Source organism: Eleutherodactylus coqui, chromosome 11, assembly GCF_035609145.1.
Source record: "Eleutherodactylus coqui strain aEleCoq1 chromosome 11, aEleCoq1.hap1, whole genome shotgun sequence".
Taxonomy (NCBI): Eukaryota; Metazoa; Chordata; class Amphibia; order Anura; family Eleutherodactylidae; genus Eleutherodactylus; species Eleutherodactylus coqui.
The window spans coordinates 37141273-37163723 of NC_089847.1; the positions used below are offsets into that span (position 1 = coordinate 37141273).

At 46.4% G+C, this 22451-nt stretch overlaps 2 protein-coding genes across 2 annotated transcripts in view; one reads left to right on the forward strand and one right to left on the reverse strand.

Annotated features, from left to right (window-relative positions):
* Positions 1 to 3420: 3420 nt before the first annotated feature.
* Positions 3421 to 16521, reverse strand: NUDT21 (nudix hydrolase 21). Its single transcript, XM_066583835.1, has 7 exons — positions 16274 to 16521; positions 13464 to 13664; positions 13223 to 13286; positions 9544 to 9633; positions 9379 to 9454; positions 7260 to 7374; positions 3421 to 3670 (listed from the first exon to the last, which is right to left on the reverse strand). Exons 1-7 carry the CDS (start codon positions 16387 to 16389, stop codon positions 3649 to 3651), a joined length of 684 nt encoding a protein of 227 aa, XP_066439932.1. The 5' UTR covers positions 16390 to 16521; the 3' UTR covers positions 3421 to 3648.
* A 30-nt stretch (positions 16522 to 16551) lies between these two features.
* The window catches only part of OGFOD1 (2-oxoglutarate and iron dependent oxygenase domain containing 1), a 30924-nt gene continuing 25024 nt past the window's right edge, over positions 16552 to 22451 (forward strand). Inside the window, exons 1-2 of the mRNA XM_066583834.1 lie at positions 16552 to 16752; positions 20850 to 20995. Coding sequence (XP_066439931.1) covers positions 16599 to 16752; positions 20850 to 20995 — 300 coding nt within the window. The 5' untranslated portion in view covers positions 16552 to 16598. The remainder of the gene's footprint in view (positions 16753 to 20849; positions 20996 to 22451) is intronic.

Sequence of the window (22451 nt, forward strand, 5' to 3'; positions counted from 1 at the left end):
GACCCCCCACCTTATTCACCAGATCTAGCTCCCTCCGACTATCATCTGTTTCCAAACCTGAAGAAACACCTCAAGGGTACTAAATTTCACACCATTTCTGATGCCATGGCTGCTACGGATGACTGGTTTGAGGCACAAACAAAATCCTACTTTTTGCAAGGCTAACAGAACTTGGAGTACCGATGTAAGAAGTGTGTTGGCATCAGTGGAGAGAATGTGGAATAAATGTAACGTTTCATCTTCCTATCTCAAGCCAAAGACTTATCAGCAGTCCCTTGTATTAAATTTTAGTAGAAAGTATATCACAGAGAGTATCCAACATCATTAGGGCCAAAAGAGCCCCACTAAGTATTACCATATGGAAATAAGTACTTCTTTTTTTTTTTTTTATAAATTCTTTATTTATTGCATGAACATATACTTTTACAGTCATGTTGTCGTTTTCGGAAATCCGAGTAAGTCTATCTGCACATCAATTCTAGTAACTGTAGATTTGGAAAGAGAAATTTTTGAAATATATCCGGACTATAATAATTTTGAACACTTGAAGACTGCTTAGTGGTCTTCTTGAATAATCATCTGGAACATTTTTTTTACCAAATACAACTGGGTTGTCTTATATTGAACCAGATGAACCGGTTTATCTAATAGACTCACAGGACACATGAGGGTTAGACGCTTGGGGGGGGGGGGGGGGGGAGTTGAGGGAGAATAGAGAAGGCGAGAAAAAAGAAAGAGAAAGAAGGCGAAAAAGAAAAAAAAAGCAATTCCCCTTGTGGGGGGGGAACGACTAATGAGGAGATCGGGTTATAACGGGAGGGGCCAGGGGGGACGAGATATGTATGTGGACTTGTAGTTAGTTCAGGTGGGTTGGGGGCTGAGTAACGAACGGTATTCTTCTCAGTCTTGGAACTCTATCCAGTGATACCAAGTTTTCTCAAACTTTTCTTGCGTACCCTTAAGTGTTGCAGATAGGTCCTCCATCTCCATGATCCAATAAGTACTACTTCTGATTCTTACTTAGATGTCCAATTACTTTCGGTAGGATAGTGTACACAAGATGCTGTATAATCGACTGATGAGTTGTTGGGTGGATTAGTATAGAGAAATACTGTGTTTAAAAAGAATTACTTTCAGTCACGGCCTGCCTATTGATAAAGGGGGCTTCTACAGGAACAATGATAGATTTGCTAGTTATTCATGGTGGAAGAGTCCTATACTTGCCCAACTATAATCAACGTGGATGTCCAGGACTACAAGGTGGAGCACTGACCACATCACACCTCCTCTTCTGCTATACATTAGCTTCTTCTACAATAAGAGAAGACCTGGCTTGTGTACATAGGAGAAAGCAAGAGAATGATCATTAACAAGAGGACTTTTTTGGGGGGGGGGGGGGGGTAGTATGAATGTCCAATCAGATAAGACATTCTGAAGAAACGCTTCATGTGGTCATCAGGAGTCACCATGATGATTGAGCACTTTCTCGCGCCAAGTCACTCGTTCTTGTACCAGCAACAATTATTTAGGCCAATCTGAGTTGGGTGAATGATTACGTTTGCCGACACACGCTACACGTTCCAGAACTCCATGTTCCATCCAGAATTTTCTATGTGATTGCGAAACAAATTAAGCAGTTGTAGACTCTAACAATGTAATGAATGATTCAGATACCTTTGTGGAACTTGGGGTTAACATGAGTGCTCTGCTGCTTCTGCAACTCCCATATACTTGAATGGAGGGCCCTGCACATCTGCATGACACAGTAACATATGTTAAATACTACTTTGGATTGCTCAGGTGTCCAATTTCTTATGGTAGGATAGTGTAATTGAAATCTACTCCAGAACAGTTCTTCACCGGGAGAAAAGTTATTTAAGTCTTTTATTTTTCTTTTGTACATTAAAGTCTTCTTTAGTGTATTCCGTGACCAAATAAATTGTTAGGTGATCACCATGTATAGAGATACTATAGCATCTCCTATGTATTTTGGTTAGTGAGCTGCTGTATAAATACACCACATCTCCATGCCAAGCTCAAATTTGCACAGGAATATATGGGGTATTCCCATGTCAACTCATCATGGCTGAGATAAGAATATCCCCCTGTACACCACTGCCTGGATGGTCAAAATTATAGACACAGCTTAGCAGGCTGTGCTACCGTGCCCGTTACTCCCGACCACCCCCAGGATGGCGTCAGGGGAGTTTAAGTCATCAAGATAGGTATGGACCCACCTCTAGCAGACGTTTGTCCATATGTTATAAAAGTCCAAGATGGGAACACGCTTGGTTGTGCCAAAATATAAAGATATCCCCTAACAGCAACTTTATAATCAGCAGGAGCCTAATCACTGGGATCTCTACTGATCCTCAGAACAGGGGTCCCAATAGTCCCCACGTGAAAGAAGCAGAGGAGCTGACACTCCATTCATTTCAATGACAGCAGTGAGATTGCCAAGCATTTGTACTTGCTAATTTCTGGTGCCATTATTGAAATGGAAATTGTGCAATGGGCTCTTTCGGACCCCTAATCTCAGGGCGAGTGAGGGTCCCAGCAGTCAGACCCCTACTGATCATAAAGTTATCCACAGCATAGGGAATAACGTCACATCTTGACACAACCCCTTTACATCTTTAGTATAAAACCCATGCAGGATGAAGAGGAAAAAGTGCAGAAACCAATAAGGGCGCGTTCACATCTATGTGGAAGCCTCCAGCGCAGATCTGGAAGATATCCGAGACAAAATAGCGCAGCATGCTATGCCATCTTGTCCAAAGTCGTACAGCCCCAAGGACAGAGCTGAACGGTGAAAATGTCCCAAGACACAGATGTGAATAGGGTCTAAGAGCGCAAGTTGAAATATATAAGACATGGCAATGCTTGTTAATGTGCTGCGTCAGTGTGCAGTCCAATGCGAATTGCACCCAAAGTTCCTCAAGCGCAACTCCCACCTATGGCTATGGTAGTGTGCACCTTGCCTTATTCTGATTGCTAGATTTAGAGTTAGGAAGGATTTTTTTCCCCTCATATGAGGCAAAATTGGCCCTTTGCCTTCCTCTGGCTCCGCACTGTAGTATTATAGGGCGGACTTGATGGACCTGTTTTTTCAGCCTTGAACTCTGTATGTACCGCACTGCAAGTGTGGAGGCTACTTGGAGACATCATACAGCAGGCCTCATATGGCGCAGCAGTATGCAGTCCTAAGCTCTCGCTCACAACCTGAAGGTTGCAGGTTCAATCTCCGCTTGGCTCAGGTAGCCAGCTCAAGGTTGACTCATCCTTCCGAGGTCAGTAAAATGAGTACCCAGCTTACCTGAAAGTGCTGCGGAATAAGTTGGTGCTCTACAAATAACAAGTCCCTTAACACCCCCCCCCCCCTTTCGAGGGATAATCATATTGGTAACAAACTGACAGGCAGAGGAAAAAAAAAATCTTTTAATTGTGTAAGAAAACCAAAAGGAACATGAAAAAATAAAAGCAGTAACACATCTTGCTGCGGTGTTTGTCGGCACAGTCTATCTATAGTGACGGCAACAAGTCAGGTAAACTTCAGAGGAAAGATCAATACGCCACAGTTCCCACATTATAAAGCTGTTCTCACAGAGACCGCTTCACCCCCACATCGTTATCCCAGACATCACACAATCAGTTGTAGATAAAGTTGAACCTGCGGAAGAGATGAGACATTAATATGGGACAGAATGCTACAGGATTTCCTCCATCACAAATTAGAGAGAGACAGAAAATTGATGGCAGAAGACCCCTTGGCCCATCAAGGCTGTCCTTGGATTCATTCCTGATGATTTTTCTTTAGGCCTCATTTTCTTTAGGAAAATCAGATCCGCTGCGAATTTGTAGCGCGGATTTGGGCTGCGGATGCACTGTAATTGTCTTTTATTTTTCACCTTCGAGTGATCAATGTATTCCTATGGGGCGCGGATCCGCATGCGGGAAAAACGCTGCGGATTTTAATTCTTATTTTCCCCGTGGACATAAGGCCTTAGGATAGATCTAGGTTTATCCCAGCAGCTGGAATTCATGTATTGTTGATTTTTCAATCACATCTGCTGGAAGTTTGTTCCGAGCATCTACTACTCTTTCAGTAAAAAAGAAAATACATTTCCTGAACAGTGAGAGCCCAACCGCTGGGACCTCCAGCAATCCTGAGAACAGGGCTTCCAAAGGTCCCCACGTGAAAGGAGCACAGGATTCGAGTGTGCGCCAACACTCCATTCATTTCAATGACAGCATTCAAGAATGCCAAGCCTTGTACTTTATGTTGCCTCTGATGTTTTCCAAATAATCTCAGATTGAGCCCCCTTGTTCAGCTTCCTGATAAATCCCCTCCCCTCCTGAACCTTATACATACCGTTACCATACATAAATCTTTCTATCATGTCCCCTTCTCTGCAACGGTAACATAATTTTATATTATATTAATTTAGTTTTTTTTTTCTTCATCATGTCCTCCTCTCCCTCCTGTAACATATATAAAGGTTTCCATCATGCCTCCCCTCTCTCCTCCTGTAACATATATAAAGGTTTCCATCATGTTCTCCTTTTTCTTCTCCTGTAATATAAATATATATATATATAAAGGTTTCCATCATGTCTCCCCTCTCTCCTCCTGTAACATATATAAAGGTTTCCATCATGTTCTCCTTTTTCTTCTCCTGTAATATAAATATATATATATATATAAAGGTTTCCATCATGTCTCCCTCTCCCTTCTCTCCTCCTGTAAAATATACAAAGGTTTCCATCATGTCCCCCTCTTCCTTCTCTCCTCCTGTAACATATACAAAGGTTTCCATCATGTCCCCCTCTTCCTTCTCTCCTCCTGTAACATATACAAAGGTTTCCATCATGTCCCCCTCTTCCTTCTCTCCTCCTGTAACATATATAAAGGTTTCCATCATGCCTCCCCTCTCTCCTCCTGTAACATATATAAAGGTTTCCATCATGTTCTCCTTTTTCTTCTCCTGTAATATATATATATATATATATATATATATATAAAGGTTTCCATCATGTCTCCCTCTCCCTTCTCTCCTCCTGTAACATATACAAAGGTTTCCATCATGTCCCCCTCTTCCTTCTCTCCTCCTGTAACATATACAAAGGTTTCCATCATGTCCCCCTCTTCCTTCTCTCCTCCTGTAACATATATAAAGGTTTCCATCATGCCTCCCCTCTCTCCTCCTGTAACATATATAAAGGTTTCCATCATGTTCTCCTTTTTCTTCTCCTGTAATATAAATATATATATATATATATATAAAGGTTTCCATCATGTCTCCCTCTCCCTTCTCTCCTCCTGTAACATATACAAAGGTTTCCATCATGTCCCCCTCTTCCTTCTCTCCTCCTGTAACATATACAAAGGTTTCCATCATGTCCCCCTCTTCCTTCTCTCCTCCTGTAACATATACAAAGGTTTCCATCATGTCCGACTCTCCCGTCTCTCCTCCTGTAACATATATAAAGGTTTCCATCATGTCCTTCTCTCCCCTCTCTCCTCCTGTAACATATATAAGGGTTTCCATCATGTCTCCCCTCTCTCCTCCTGTAACATATATAAAGGTTTCCATCATGTCTCCCCTCTCTCCTCCTGTAACATATATAAAGGTCTCCACCATGTCCCCTTCTCCCGTCTCTCCTCCTGGAACATATATAAAGGGTTCCACTATGTTCCCATCTCTCTTCTCTCCTCCTGTAACATATATAAAGATTTCCATCATGTCCCCCTCTCCCCTCTCTCCTCCTGTAACATATATAAAGGTCTCCACCATGTCCCCTTCTCCCGTCTCTCCTCCTGGAACATATATAAAGGGTTCCACTATGTTCCCATCTCTCTTCTCTCCTCCTGTAACATATATAAAGATTTCCATCATGTCCTCCTCTCCCCTCTCTCCTCCTGTAACATATATAAGGGTTTCCATCATGTCTCCCCTCTCTCCTCCTGTAACATATATAAAGGTCTCCACCATGTCCTCCTCTCCCTCCTCTCTTCCTGTAACATATGTAAAGGTTTCCATCAGGTCCTCCTCTCCTCCTGTAACATATGTAAAGGTTTCCATCAGGTCCTCCTTTCCCGCCTTCCACCCTGTAACATATATAAAGATTTCGAATCATGTCTTCCCTCTCCCTTCTTTCGTCATGTAACATATATAAAAGGTTTCCATCATGTCCTTCTCCCTTCTCTCCTCCAGGCCGCGCAAATTAAGTTTTTTTTTTTAAGTCTTTCCTTGTTCTTGAGACTTTCCACTGTAGCTGTAGACCGTCTTTGGACTTGTTGTTTTAGCACTGTCTTTCTGTAGTTGAGGTCTGCAGAACTGAACATAGTATTCCATATGTGGTCTTATCAGAGCATTACACAGCAGGATCACAATCTCCCTCTTTCTAGTGGTTATACTTTTAGCTATGCAGTGTAGCATCCTACTTGGTTTCTCTGCTGCCAAAGAGAGACCACAAGTGCAGCTTATTCATACTAAGGGTTGTGAGCAGCCCCTGCAGGAGGTATGTGGTATTACATATGGTGCCCATTCAAATGAATGTCATACAGTACATGGTCATGTATTATAAGTGTATTTAAAGGGGTATTCTCATCTCAGACAAACATGGTTGAGATGGAAATACAGCCTCATACAATGTAGCCACTGATTTCCGTAACTCACTTAAATCCGAATGGGAGTTACAGAAACAGCATATGGCGGGGAGCTACATGGTTTCTGTAATGCCCATTCCGCTTCATAGAAGCTACACAAACAGCATAGAACAGCCAGTCTAGTTGTTTCTGTACTCCCAGCCACAACAGTGAGTTAGGTGAATCCTGATGTGGGTCCCGCATCTGTCAGACATTTATGGCATTTCATGTGGATATGCCATAATAAGTCTGAGGTGGGAGAACCTCTTTAATATTAGATAATGATGTACGTATTTAAACCATATAAAAGTAGAAGTACACTTAAGGGCGTATTCATACTGGCAAATTTTCAGTCTGCATGCTGTCCGTGTATTCCACAGGCAACCAATGCACATATTACAGCCCATAAGGCTATGTATACCAGCAATTTGTCACATGTGTAAAAAAAAAAAAAAGTGGCTTCATATCCTATTCTAGTGTGTTTTCACAGCCAGGAATAGGACATGCAAAGTCCACTGTCCATGGGGATCAGACAGTACACAAACAGGTGTCCATATGCTGCAAGACTGGGCGTATCATGCATATGTCCGCCCAAATAAGGCTAAATTACCTGCTGAGAAGCTGTGGGAGGCTGGAAATGATGGGTCCGTAACCAGGGGCATTGTCATATAATTCAAACAAAGGGGCAGCAACAAGTTTGTAATTTTTTGGAACTGCAAATAGTGCTAAAAGACAACAAAAAGAAAACATTATTAGTAAATCACTTTCCACTTACATCTCTTCTTACTGATGTATGCAGGGGTATAAGGAAAAGGCAAGCAAATGGACTGGACTAAAGAAACCTAAAATGTATAGACTTTTCAGACTAGACCACTGACATCATACACTCCGGATACAGAGCATCCAGCCATGCCCAGTCCCATGTGTGACCACTCCAGTCCTGCGCTGGTCGTGTGGTCCTAATAGGACATACACGTGGGGGTTGCCCGCATGAGATAACCACTTTAAAGCTTTGGATTGTTTAATGCTTTCTACTTGGGAGATTTTACAGAACCTTAAAATGACATATCAGTAGATTACATCAAGGGTGCGAAGCTCTGACCAACAAGCAGCCAGACCGCTCTCATAGTCATGACTTGTCAGGAATCATAAAGGGTTAGTTGCCTCATACAAGCCTTCCATGATCAAATAGTTAAGAGTTCTGGAAAAATTGGTTTAGAACCAAAAGAGTGATCATTTAATAAGCAGTGGGACATCATCAGTCAGGATACCAGAGGGGCTCCGGACTTATCAACTCACACTGAGATGTCAAGTAGATGGATCAGTTAAAGTGGATCTAACTTTCCACAATAAGCTGCCACGTGTAAATGAGGAATAACACGCTTTCTACCTATTATATGACTTGTAGCCTGTATTTTCCTTCTGCAGGGTGTTTATCTGATTCTCAGTCCTCTCAGGACCGGTTGGGGGAGCCTGGCTGCTGTGTTGTGTTCTATATAGACTACAAACAGAGCACTGCAGATCCTGCTCTGCCTATAACACCACATAAAATCCTGTTTCAGTCCAGTGTACAAAAAGTGTGACCAGCAGAGATATGATTTATGTAGCTATTTTTTTATGCATGTATTCATTTCATTTTTCACGTGTGGGGAAAAGAAAAAAAAACAAGAACGCTTCGTTGATTTAATGCGTAAATTAGCAGTAAATACCTATGTGTCATGTATATTCACTGCACATTTGCGCAATCCCATTGGCTTTAATAGGCTATGTTAGTCCGCAATACAGACAGAAATGGAACATGCTACAATTTTTTTCATGCACATGAAAAACCTATGTCTGAATACCCTAATGCAAATCCATGGGGTTTCAGCTCTCTGTATTACGTGCGTAATGGTGTGCACAAATACATCTGTGTGAATGACCCCCTTAAGGCCGCCTGCAGACGAGCGGTTCAGATCCGGGAGCGAGGAGTCTCGCCGCGGGACCCGACCTGAGCGCCTGCAGGGACGAGTGCGTATTCACCCGCGCCCTGGGCTCTTTCATGTGCCGGCTGCCGGCGCATGTGCAGACCGGAGCCGGCGGCAGGTGAATGGCGTTCCTGTGAGGGGCTCTGCGAGCCCTGCACAGAAATAGGACATGCCGCAGTTTGTTTGCCGCGCGAGATTTCGCGCGGCCATCTGCATAGGATTGCGTAAGTTAACACAATCCTATGCAGGCTTTGAGTGGGGGAAATCTCGCCGCGGGATTTCCGCCTGTGTGCAGGCGGCCTAAGAGTGATATTTCAGCACAAAAACACCATTTTAGGTAAATAAAGCAAACAACAGTTTGTTAGTTATCACACTGACTATCATAAAGCACAAAATGTTGGAACAGTAGGTGACCAGTTGAAAAACTGAGGAGTTGCAGCTGCGAACACAGCAAACACAAATCTATACTAATCTAATCATGTAAATAGAAAAAAACAGTAAGAAAAGTAATAAGTAATAAATGAGTGAAACGCTGAAGGAACTTATGTGTATTAACTGCATCAGAAACAGCTGTGTAGGAGGCTTAAAACTTGGTGAGAAACAGCCAAACTCTGCTACAAAGGTGATGTTGTGGAAGACAGTTTCAAGTCACAGGTCATACGCCACGGCAAACTGTGCACAGCAACAAGACACAAAGTTGTTATACTGCAATAACACGGTCTCTCCTAGGCAAAGATTTCAAAGCTGACTGGGGGTTCTCACCTTTTTCCTGAAGTTGCACCAGGAACAACTTCTTATGTTCTTTTGGTTTTGTAATATGTGCAGGAATATATGGATACTGTGAATACAAGTGGATATGATAAGCTGATAGACAAAACGTGATATTATATCAGCCTTTATAGCTTAAGCTAGACTCTAAGGACAAACCTGTGGCGGTTCAAAGTTTGGCCTCCACCAGTTACCAATGCAGTCATCAATGACCCAGTCCTGCTGAACCCCGTCCTGACGGCCAAGAATCTGCAGAACGAATAATATAGGCTTCAGGATTACATTTGTCAGCATATTTTGTACGTGCCGTTTTATAAAGTTTGACATATAATAGAAACAGAAATCCACGGAGGTCTCCAACAATCACTGTAACACAGAGGCAAACACACTTGGGAAACACTCAGCCGCCACCAAAGGGGCCCAGCACTCAGCCGCCACTGGTACTGGTGTATCTGGTCTCCACCGGATGTATGGGTGGAGAGGTGGGTTGGGCGGCCTGTCATACATGGGACGCCTAGGTAATGCCCATAGTTGATGATTGGTTGCCGTTGACACACCTAAACACAGAAACATGTATTCGTTGTCCTCTGCTCACGGCCCCGCTGTGCGTGTATGTGCCTTGCGCTGCCAACCCCGCTCTCCACTCGCACAGTGTCATCCCTCCTGACACTGCAAACACTGCTATCACACTCCATGCTTGCGCTCACCGCGTGCATACATCCGGCCCTCGGTGTGGGCCAGCCAGGGCTTTTCCGCCTACTGTGTGGTGCAGTAGGTGGAAGAGCAGCAGGGACAGCGGGCAGGAAAGAAGATGTGCAGCCGGCGGCAGAGACAGTGAGAGCCATGCAAGCACAACATATGGGAGGACGACGCTGGAGACAATGACTGCCAGCCCACGGTCGCATATGGGAGGCCGACGGAAGGTCTCATGGCAGCACAGCCGCAAAAACAGACCCACAGGCTCATAAACCGCAGAAGGTAGGAGCACAGGGACACGTACAGTACAGCCGGTAGGTGACATGGGCGTCTGTTAAGGTCAATAGTGGCAACGCAGGTGACAGAAAAAAAAAGTAGTGCTCCGCAGCACAGCTGGGGGGACAGCCTGGAAAGCGTCCCCCATTCATCAGTCTTCCCGTCGGCCTCCACAGAGTGCTGGCAGCTGGAAGTATGTTCCCGACCGGACAGGAATGCAGTCAATCGTCAGCTAGGGGCCTGGCGGGCGTTCCCTCTTGCTAAGAGCTGTCAAACCCCTAGCTTACGGTGTCGACAATATACACCCGTATCATCCCCGCCAATGGGGCCCAGCGGTCAGTCGCCGCCAATGGGGCCCAGCGGTCAGTCGCCGCCAATGGGGCCCAGCGGTCAGTCGCCGCCAATGGGGCCCAGAGGTCAGTCGCCGCCAATGGGGCCCAGAGGTCAGTCGCCGCCAATGGGGCCCAGAGGTCAGTCGCCGCCAATGGGGCCCAGAGGTCAGTCGCCGCCAATGGGGCCCAGAGGTCAGTCGCCGCCAATGGGGCCCAGCACGGTGGGGATTGTTGACATTTGGGCTTCCCCATTAATTTAAACCAGGGGTGCACAACGTTTTGTAGTCTGAGGACCACATTTCCATACTGAACCACTTCCAAGGAAGGCAGTGGTATTCCCATCTGAGACATTTATGGTATATCCTAAGTATATGTCATGATAAAATCACAGCACGTTCCACTTCCAGGACTCCCACCTATTTGGAGAATGGGTGTCACCTTTCCCCCAATCAGCACTCCAGAGAGGAAACAATGCCTGTGGCTCTCTCTATTGTAGAGAATGGATGTCGAGGTATTGGCCTGGCCTTTTATAAGTCCTATAAACTACAATGGAGAGAGCTGCATGTATATACAATGCCTCTAGCTCATATACACAATTCTGGAGTGTCAAACGGATCAAGAGTCTTTATTCTCCTAATATACATAGGAAACCAGACATGGCTACACAGTGCACCATTTAGTACTTGTCCTAATATATAGGGGACCCAGACATGGCTACACAGTGCACCCTTAGCACTTGTCCTAATATATAGGAGACCCAGACATGGCTACACAGGACATCCTTAGTACTTGTCCTAATATATAGGGGACCCAGACATGGCTACACAGTGCACCATTTAGTACTTGTCCTAATATATAGGGGACCCAGACATGGCTACACAGTGCACCCTTAGCACTTGTCCTAATATGTAGGGGACCCAGACATGGCTACACAGTGCACCCTTAGCACTTGTCCTAATATATAGGAGACCCAGACATGACTACACAGTGCACCCTTAGTACTTGTCCTAATATATAGGGGACCCAGACATGGCTACACAGTGCACCCTTAGTACTTGTCCTAATATATAGGGGATCAGACATGACTACACAGTGCACCCTTAGCACTTGTCCTAATATACAGGAGACCCAAACATGGCTACACAGTGCACCCTTAGCACTTGTCCTAATATATAGGAGACCCAAACATGGCTACACAGTGCACCCTTAGCACTTGTCCTAATATGTAGGGGACCCAGACATGGCTACACAGTGCACCGTTAGTACTTGTCCTAATATGTAGGGGACCCAGACATGGCTACACAGGACATCCTTAGTACTTGTCCTAATATATAGGGACCCAGACATGACGACACAGTGAACCCTTAGTACTTGTCCTAATATATAGGGGACCCAGACATGGCTACACAGTGCACCCTTAGTACTTGTCCTAATATGTAGGGGACCCAGACATGGCTACACAGGACATCCTTAGTACTTGTCCTAATATATAGGGGACCTAGACATGGCTACACAGTGCACCCTTAGCACTTGTCCTAATATGTAGGGGACCCAGACATGGCTACACAGGGCACCCTTAGTACTTGTCCTAATATATAGGGACCCAGACATGACTACACAGTGAACCCTTAGTACTTGTCCTAATATATAGGGGATCAAACATGACTACACAGTGCACCCTTAGTACTATCCTATTATATAGGGGACCCATATATGGCTACACAGTGCACCCTTAGTGCTTGTTCGAATATATAGGAGACCCAGACATGGCTACACCGTGCACCCTTAGTACTTGTCACAATATATAGGAGACCCAGAGATGATTACACAGGTCACCCTTAGTACTTGTCCTAATATATAGGGGCCCAGACATGGCTACACAGTGCACCCTTAGTACTTGTCCTAATATGTAGGGGACTCAGACATGGCTACACAGTGCACCCTTAGTGCTTGTTCGAATATATAGGAGACCCAGACATGACTACACAGGGCACCCTTAGTACTTGTCCTAATATATAGGGACCCAGACATGGCTACACAGTGCACCCTTAGTACTTGTCCTAATATATAGGGGACCAGACATGGCTACACAGTGCACCCTTAGTACTTGTCCTAATTTATAGACCAGACATGGCTACACAGGGCACCCTTAGTACTTGTCCTAATATATAGGGGACCCAGACATGGCTACACATTGCACTCTGAAAACGACAGGTACATTTTAAAGGAAAGCCTGTTTTAGTAAATACTTGTATTCAACATATTGGATCTCGCTTTTTTTTTTTTGTGCGTCCACCGATTTACCCCTTCCGGCCCTGGGATATCCTCCTGAGGATAGGTCATCAGTACTAAAAGGGGCTAAATGATCTGAATACACCTTTAATGGGTCTCCCAGCCGTCAATCTCCCACCAATCAAATTGTTAATCTCTGAAAAGGGGATAACTTTCAATCTTGGCCCAACCCCTTTAAATATTGAGAAAATCTCAACCACCAACATCAATGCATTTGGTAAGAAATAGAAATACATACATACCTCGGTCATCAGGCGCTTTAACCCTTCTACCTCGTCCTCTCCAGGGTTTAGTTCTCCCCCGGGCCTGGTGAGAAAGTTAATAAATTCAAATTTAAAAAGATGCAAAAAAAGGGGCAACTGCACTGCTGCACCCATTATTCTAGATGTCGCCCCGCACTGTTATACAGGTGACATATAGGAGACGGCACAGACTACTTATAAAGTGTATGTATAGGACAAGCGCCCTGGAGAATCAGCTTACAGTTTGAAGAAGGTGGTCCCCAGCTGCAGTAACAGAACGTGGGGTAGTCTGTGCTCATGTACGATCAGGACGCCCTCCACCGTGCGCCTCATCCCGATCTTATCAAACTCCTCCCGCATCCGCTGGAACCGTGCCGCCACGGAGCTATCCTTCTCATACAGCGGCTCCTTGGTGCCAAACGTGTAGTTAGTCAGTGGATACCTGGAAACAGAAGGTAAATGGGATCACTCGGTGTCCCGTGGACAGGAAGTTCTCTCTGCACTTTGTTAAAGGGGTTATCATACCAAACCAAGTCATCTTCCATCATCCTATCTGATTGGTGGGAGCGACTGCTGGGACCATCAACAACTCTGAAGGTCCCTGAATGAATGGAGCAGAGGTTAAACATGCATGCTGCTATATTCATTCCGGGGCATCGGGACAGCCGTTTTCAGAATCGCTGAGGTCAGACCCCCACCAATCATATACTTATCCCTTTCCTGTGGAGAGAGCGAAACCGCTTTAGTATAGCGCATAACTTATCCTGTACAGTTGAATTACAGACTGCATTATAGTCCAGAGCTGCACTCCCTGTTCTACAGTATTCTGAGCTAGTATTTCCCAGCATTCCCTGCTTGCTCAGTGTCTTCAGAGTTCTTAGGGCTCTCTAACGCGAGCGTTTTCTGCAGGCGTATCTCTCGTGCGGGGGCACGCAGCTGTGTGTAATGCATTGTGTACCGACAAGTCCCCATACACTACCTTGGCTTGTATTTGCGCGTAATACGTGCCAAGATAGTGCATGTTACGGGGTTGTGATGAGACACTCCCATAGCAAATAATGGGCAATTTTTGAAGAGGAAGAAATAAATAAAAATTGATTTTATATATATCTCAAATCACACAAAAATGGGACACGCAGCGATTTTTCAAACTTAGACTATTAGTCAGCGAAAAACTGTTAAAGTTGAATGGGTTCTTGTCCCGTCAAGTTGTTTCCATCATGCAATAGGACATAATGTACGCGGTAAAAAGGAAAAAAAACAAAAAAAAACAATGCAGCCTGAGGCCTCATTCACCCGGCATAATTTTGCTGCAGATTTGCGCACGGATTCCGCAACACCCTAGCATTCTATTAAACGCTATGAAAGTTCACGGCGCAGATGTTTCCGCACACGTATTTCCACATTGTGCTAAAATAAAACGGATATTGTCAATTCTTGGTGTGGAAACCCCACAGAGATTTACCGCATCGACTAGCGCTAAAGCCGTGTGCGGATCCATACGAAAATCAGCGGCAGATCTGAGGTTCGGCGTTCTGCCACAGATTAAACGGTCAGATGCGTGTCAGAACAATCCAACTGGTTAAGGCCTGTATGATGGAGGCCTAAGGATACCGAAGGAGAAATCACACCATAGTAGCTAGTCACGTTGTTCCAGCTCACTAAATGATGCGACTAGTCAGTGACGATCGCTCTTATCAACAGCGAGGCGTTAAGCTTTGAACGACTGCTTGCTCACAATGGAGGCAGCCGTCCAGAAGAGATCTTCGCCGCACTCCACCTGCAATTAGCGAATGACTATCGCTCCGGTATGAAAACACAAGAACAATAGTCGTCGCATCTGGAAGTGCCCGGTCTACCTGATGACTGGGGCTCCGACTGATACTGAGCAGCGGCTGCACAACCGCACTGCAGCTCCATCCACTTCAATGTGGCCTCCAAAGACAGCGGCATGCAAGTGCTCAGCTAGCTCCGTTGGTCCCATTGACGTGGATGAAGCTGTAGAGTGGCTGTGCTGCCACTTTTCGATCGTTGCAGGTCGCTCCTGACCATCATTTCCCAGATCAGTTGAAGGCCGCCTGCACAAAAGTGAATTTGCATTGCGGAATCTGAAGCGGGCGTCCGCCTTCAGATTCCGCAGCAAACGCCGCCCATAGCATGCTATGGCAAAACGCAACTTCCTTTACACGAACGGAAAACGAGTGCAATGCTGCGATTCTGTGCATCCTCCATCCTGCTAACCTTCCGTGATCATCATTACGGAAGAGTCATGAGATTTGCGTCATCGCCATAGCGACGGCGTGGCACAATCTGTGCATCGCATGTGTACCGGCCAGCACATCCGCAGCACAGATTATGAAGCCGGCGGACAAGTACGCGGGGGTCACCGGACGTTCACAGGGTCGATTCCGCTGCAGGAATCCCCCCAAATGCAAAATCCGACCCGGCCGTGTGCCGTAATCGGGTAGTTGGGGTACTTCCAGACGGACGGCTGTTGCTTTTGTGCTTTCATATAGGAGTGATAGTTGTTCACAGTGGAACGCTGCTGACCATCATTCCCGGGATCGCTGGTCATCAGACCCCACCGATCAGCTACTCCCATGACTTAAAGGGGTATTCCAGGCATTTACTGTTGTTGACCCATAGGATAAGTAGTTGATCATCTGAAGTCCCCTACTTGGGATCGTCCCCGATCCTCTGCCACTGCCGCAGAGCCAGATGTCCACCTTAGTGGTTAGTGCAGTAAGTGTAATAGAAAGGCATCACCCCCATTGAAATTAACGGGAGCAATGCCCTCCATTACACTTCCAGCCCTGACCACCAATGCGAATGTCCATCACCACTGCACTGAGAGCAGGCCGTAGAATCAGCTGATCGGCAGACCCCTGACGACCTATCCTGAGGATGTCATTAACATTAAATGCCCAGAATATCCTTTAATTTCATGGGACCTCCCCCTTTATCTAATTCACGACAAACAATCATTTTCCTGGACTTCTGCTGCTGCAGACGTTCTATCAGCACCAGTATCAGCATGCAGTAGGTGCTCACAGGTTTATGGTCCTCTCCAGGGTCAGGGGTTTGGTCTGCGGCAGGTACTTGTTCCCGAACTGATTGACTCCTCTCGGCCACCCAGTCTGGGAGCGGTTGGGAGGAATCACCGACATGCTGCGTCCCCCGGTGCCGATCCTGCAACTGCGAAATCTCCGCCAAAACGATTTACTGAGCGCTATGGAGAAAGACAACGGGAGCGAGGAAAGCAAATCGCCCCACTTCCGGTTACGACAGGAAGTGACGTCATAGCTCCGCGCCGCCGTCGCCGAGGATCATGGGAATTGTAGTTCTGGTGTAGGTAAAGTTGCAGTGAGTGGGGAAAATGAGCGAAAAGCGGAGACACACCGCAGAGAGAAATAGAGGAAGCAAGAAGGGCAGGCGGGAGGTGAAGGCCGAGTTGTCCGCTGCTCTGGGGGTGCAGGCTGGGCGTGAGGAGGCCCGGAGAGCCTGGGAGAAGAGGCAGGCCGCCCGGTGTGGTGAGTGCGGACACGTGCGCTGCTGTCAGTCTCGGCACTACTGGAGTTCTGTGCGCTGCGTGGCAGATGGATGGAACGTTCGAAAAGGAAATCTATCTTGGTTGCCCCTAGCAACCAATCAAAGAGCAGCTTTCATTTCTTATTCTGCTGAGGGAAAGTGAAAGCTGCGCTGTGATTGGTTGCTATGGGTAACACAGACAATATTCCTCTTAGACAGTTTCATAAACCTGGCCAGATGTTTCAGAATGTGCGCGGTCAGTGACGGCGGGGACAGTGTAATAATGGCGACTTCACGCAGGACGTATTCACTGCGCTGGGAAATCTGCATCTGATCCACCTCTAGATAATGCGGATCTGCCCGGGTATCCACTTCTGCATCACACGGGTTGACATCTGTTACCAAAATCCACAGCTTGAGGCTCCTTCACACTTCCGATCGCGATATCGTCACAGCAAATCGCGATATCGTCACAGAATCACAGCAAAATCAAAGTTGTGTTCAGGCAATTTAAGCGCTGGTGGTGCTATTTTTTTTTTGTGCAGAATTGGGCATCGCTGCCACCCGGGATTATCTCACACGGTAACATCGCTCGTTTCTCATGTTAAAAATGCATTGCACGAAAATCGCAAGTTCGTGCGCTGCGATAAAAAGGAGGCTCCATAGGGCTAGAAAAAAGACGCGATTTTTATTTTTTGATGCAACGTCGCATGAGTGAAAACACTGTAATCTGAAGGAAACCACTGAAAATCATTAGTTTCATAGTTCTGCATTTTCATCACTCTCTCATTGCGCAATTTTATCTCAAGTGCGAAGGCAGCCTAAGGCCCAATGTCCACGGGCGCATTTGTTTTGCGGGACCCGCACGAGGCACCCGCAAATCAAGCCGCCCATAGGCCTCCTTCCCTCGAACGGATTTCCGCAGCGTAATTCACGGTGGAAATCCGCTGCGTTGCCCGCAGCTATTAGGTTCTATTGAACCTAATAGCTCAGTGCTCTCGGTGCGGAATTCCGCACCGTGAATTCACCCGTCCTCACCCGCGGCATGCTCTATTTGCCGCGGGTGTACGCGCGGACAGCTTCCATTGCAGTCAATGGAAACCGTCCGTTCACGCTGTCTTCCGCTGTAGCACAGCGGAAGATAGCTGAAAAAGGCTTCCCCGGCCACCGACGCCGCGTCATATGACACGGCCGCGAGCATCATGTGACACGGTGAGCGTGTCACATGACACGGCGGAGGTGGGCGGGGAAGCGTCATGCGGGAGCAAAGACGCCGGATCCGCAGGTAAGTATGGGATCTCCTGGGGGGCGCCGTGACGGGCACCGCCGCGGAATTTCGCGGCGGAGCCCGTCACGGCCGTGTGCAGCCAGCCATAGGGATGCATTAGCATCCGCAAAATAATTAAAAGCATGCAGAAGTAATTTTTTTCCCCAGCGTGTGGATCGCACGCACAAGAGAAAATCGCAGAAGCATCCATTTTTCTGCGGATCCCACACTATCGACTTCCATTGAAGTCAATGGAAGCAGTCCGATCCACGGCACACCCCGGCTGACACTGTGGACGCGAATCCGCGGGAAAGCAGGAGTTAAAAAAAAAAAAGTACGGCCTCAGATTTCCATCATCCGGGCTGTAAAGTCTGCAGGATTTGTCGCAGCATTTAGAGTACAAGGTATGCGGACCGGATCTAAAACCATCTCATCCGGCAGAGAAGTTCTGTGGGGAATCGGCAGCGTATGCGCTAAACCCCGCAGCTTGTAAATCCACGACACGTGTATTCGCTGCAGCGACACAAAGACCTCTTCATTGTCACTTTTTATATAAAGATCATCATCATTTTCCAACCTTAAACCCGTTAGTGAATGCCCTATAGCGTTCTTACATCCTGCAGATGTGCGGCTCATCGGGGCCGTTAACCCTTTAAGGCTGCCTGTCCACGGGTGTTGTGGTATCCTGTGGGGCATCTCCGCCGCGGGAGTCGCCGCCGGGGAGCAGGAGCCAGCTGATTAATTTCTGCCGGGGAGAATCGAGGCAATTCGCAACACGTTGCGCTTTGCCAGCCGCGAGCAGAGAATCGCTATGATTTTCCGCTCGTGGACAGGGGGAGGGGCTTCAGATGGGATACATTTTCTAGATGTAGTAGAGGTGAAGGTGCACAGGACAACGCTACAATTATTTCACCTCTTAAGGACCAAATGTAATAAATATACGACGCTTGGTACTGTGCTTTAATCCCGGCCGATGGCAGAAGAAAAGCGTGGGATTAAAGCCTCTGCTGCTGCAGTCGAGCAGGATGGGTCCTCAGCTGTCACACACAGCCGAGGACCCGGAGGAGAAGGAAGAAGTGGTTTTTAACCAATTCTCCTTTACCGGGTACATAGCTGCACATTATTAGCTAAGAGCTTAGAGCTTACATGTTACCAGGAACGTTACTGGGAAGTAGACTCCTCTAAACCAGCAACTCGGAACCGTGCTAAGACAGAGTATCTTCTCCAGTAGACCGCCAGGCATGACACCTCCTCATCCTGTCACTAGAGCTTCCAATTTGACTTGAGAAAATGGGACCTTTTTCTACTATTCTAATACAGATGATCACATGTCTGCGCTCCAAAGTCTCCCAGACAGAAATGTCAGCACATCTCTGACATGAAGATCAGACCTACAGTATATTGTATCAGAGCCGCACATTATTGTAGAAGTCAGAAGTATTCGCTCCTCCTTGTTGTATGCAAACTTGAAATGCCTCTTCCAGCTATAAGCTCATTCTTCTACCCAAGATAAGATATGTCTTAAGAGTCCGCAGACATTCAGCATGTCGCTGTGTGTGCAGACACCAATAAATCCCTCTTCCCAGACATGGTTATTTATCTGTCCTGAACAAATGACGGGGCAAAAGCCATGTCTGAAGTAATTACACTCAGTTATATACCTAACGGAAGGAATAAAAATGGAATTGTATCTAAATAATCATACATTCAGTATTTTTACTGACATGCCCCTGTTACAGCAGAGCAGCTGGGTCCTTGCAGACCCTGATCAGCTCTATTAAGGGTGCATTCAGACGACTGTATATCGGCCGGGTACTCACGCCTGGCCGATATACCGCGTCTCTCTCTGCAGGGGGAGGAGGCTGGAAGAGCCGGAAGCAGTGCTCTGAGCTCCCACCCCCTCTCCGCCCCTCTGCACTATTTGCAATGAGAGGAGGCAGAACGGGACGGGGCTAAGTTCTGGGAATTGGCTCCACCCCCGTCCCACCTCTCCTCATTGAAAATAGTGCAAGGAGGTGGAGAGGGGGCGGGAGCTCAGAGCACTGCTCCCGGCTCTTCCAGCCTCCTCCCCCTGCAGAGAGAGACGCCGTATATTGGCTGGGCGTGAAAACCCAGCCGATATATGGTCGTCTGAATGCACCCTAAGGCCCATTTAGACACAACGATTATCACCCAAAAGATGTCTTTTGAGCGATAATCGTTGTCATTTACAGCGCAAGATGATCGCTCAAACATTGAGCGATCACCTTGGGCTCCAGCTGTTCCCTGCTCCAAGCGCCCAGCAGTGATACAGCCGAGTGCTCTGAGCGGAGGATGCAGAGGACAAGCAGGGTGTCCCCGCATGTCTTCTGCATCCAGCTGTTATACAGCCCGGCGCTCCGAGCGGGGTATGGAGAACAGAGCTGGACCGCTCTGTTCTTCATACCCAGTCTGTCATCAGGGAGCGGGATACAGCTGAAACACTAGTATCAGCTGTATCCCGCTGTGAATCCCTAATAAGCCTCATCGTTGTCTTACAGCACGTTGAAAGACAACGATGAGCGACGGCTTAACAAAAACTGCACGATGTCAGTGCAATTACACACAACGATTATCGCTCAAAAGACGGTTTTGAGCGATAATCGTTGTGTCTAAATGGACCTTAGGGTGCATTCAGACGACGGATGCTACAGTGGGAAAGTGTGAAATAAAACAGCCTGCTCCTTAAGGGGTTAAACCTCATTTACATGGATGACCTGTACCGACTCCAGGGGTCACAAGAGCCCACTAATCCGTATATGGTGGATATCTAATGGATATACGGTATAATCTTGTCTTTCTGTTCCCTCGCAGGATCCGTTATTTTGGACTTCGCCCCCTTCCAGCATTGTGTTATCCACTCCTTCATTGAAGACTCCACATTCCTTGATGGGCTGAAGGAAGAATTACTGGCCTTGCGCTTCCATGAGAAATCCAATGATCTGTACAAATTCCAACAGGTACAGCAGGCGGCCTGTACATTGTGTGATGGGTTTACCCACCTGTTACTTTCCTTCTATTACTTTACTTATATCTTCTGTTGTTTAGGGAATACTGCCACCACATGGCCAAACCTGATATTACAATAGCCTTTTACTTTCCTTTCCCACAGTAATGATTCCCTAAGGTTGGCATCACATGACCGGATTCCTAATGCAGAATCCGTGCTCGGACAATCCGCAGCAAATCGCACACATTGAAAGGCATGTACTTTAAATTTTTTGCTCACACTTGAGGATACGAATTGCGTATTCCACAAGCGGAGGAAAAATAGCGGCATGCTCTATTTTGCTGTAGACCCCACGTGGACAGCCTGCATTGAAGTCGATGGAGGCTGTCCAACCCGCAGCCTATACGCAATTAATATTATGTATGGGCTGCGGGGACCCGTGTCATCGCCTAGCGGCGGCGCAGTAGGTACAGACATGAAAGAAGAAAAAAGTCTGTACTGCGCATGACTGTCTGCGAGCCGCCATGGTCATCTGCAACGCAAGGTCCACGTGAAGCCGGCCTAAGGGTATGATTACACATTGAGGAGTAAATCGACGGCATTTACGCAAATTTACAAAATGTGCAGCATGACTATCGTCTACTGTGTATTCCCTTCTGCTGTAAGGGAAATGGATTTGTTAACCCCTTATGGACCAGGGTGTTTCAGTCCAAATGGGTTTACAGCCCTAATTTTTTCAGGTACCATAACCATTTTTGCTGCATTTTTTCCATATATGTGTGTGCTTTTTTTTTTTTATTCTTAGTTTTATTTTTAAGATTAGTATATGTATTCTAAAATAAAGTGCAGGAATGAGTTCCTCATTTTGATATACTTTGTATAGTCTTGATTTGGTTGGCAGTGGGTGGTCCATTATATTATTTTAATTCTATTCTGTAATTTTTATTTATTTTTGTAATATCTATGTTCCCCCGTGACATTATAAGGCTTCTGGGAGTAATTCTCATTGTTGTTTTTGTTTTTGCTATATTTATTTTCTTTTATGTCACACTTTTCCATTGTAGCTGGGGCGTCCATATGAGCCCCAGTTACAGGGAAAACATCCCCCTGTAGTGACCAGTCACTGGCGGAACTGATCTGGATCTGCTATGCCAGTAGGCACCCGGTGATCACGTATTCGCTGGGTCAAATCCAACTTCTCTATTCACTACAAGTGGTTAAAAGCCACTTCTGCCTTCTCTTCAGGGTCCTCAGCCGTGACCAATAGCCGAGGACCCAACCTTCAAGATAGCGGAAGCAGGAATTTTAATCCTGTGTCGTATTTTTGCTATTGACCAGAAATAAAGCCCAGAAATATGTGCCCTAAGTTTACGGCGCTCGATCCTTATCGGGTTAAAATCTCGTTCGCTTACAGCGCTGCAGAGTTCCGCTTTGTGTGAATTCTGTCAAGACGTCCCGTTTGTAAC

Excerpts from the sequence above, each read along its gene's own strand:
- NUDT21 (XM_066583835.1), bottom strand. The coding sequence starts at position 16,389 with ATGTCGGTGATTCCTCCCAACCGCTCCCAGACTGGGTGGCCGAGAGGA. Across the intron at positions 7,375-9,378 it reads GGTGCAACTTCAGGAAAAAG|CACTATTTGCAGTTCCAAAA; the intron begins GTGAGAACCCCC and ends GTTGTCTTTTAG. Across the intron at positions 3,671-7,259 it reads CTCCCACAGCTTCTCAGCAG|GTTCAACTTTATCTACAACT; the intron begins GTAATTTAGCCT and ends TCTCTTCCGCAG.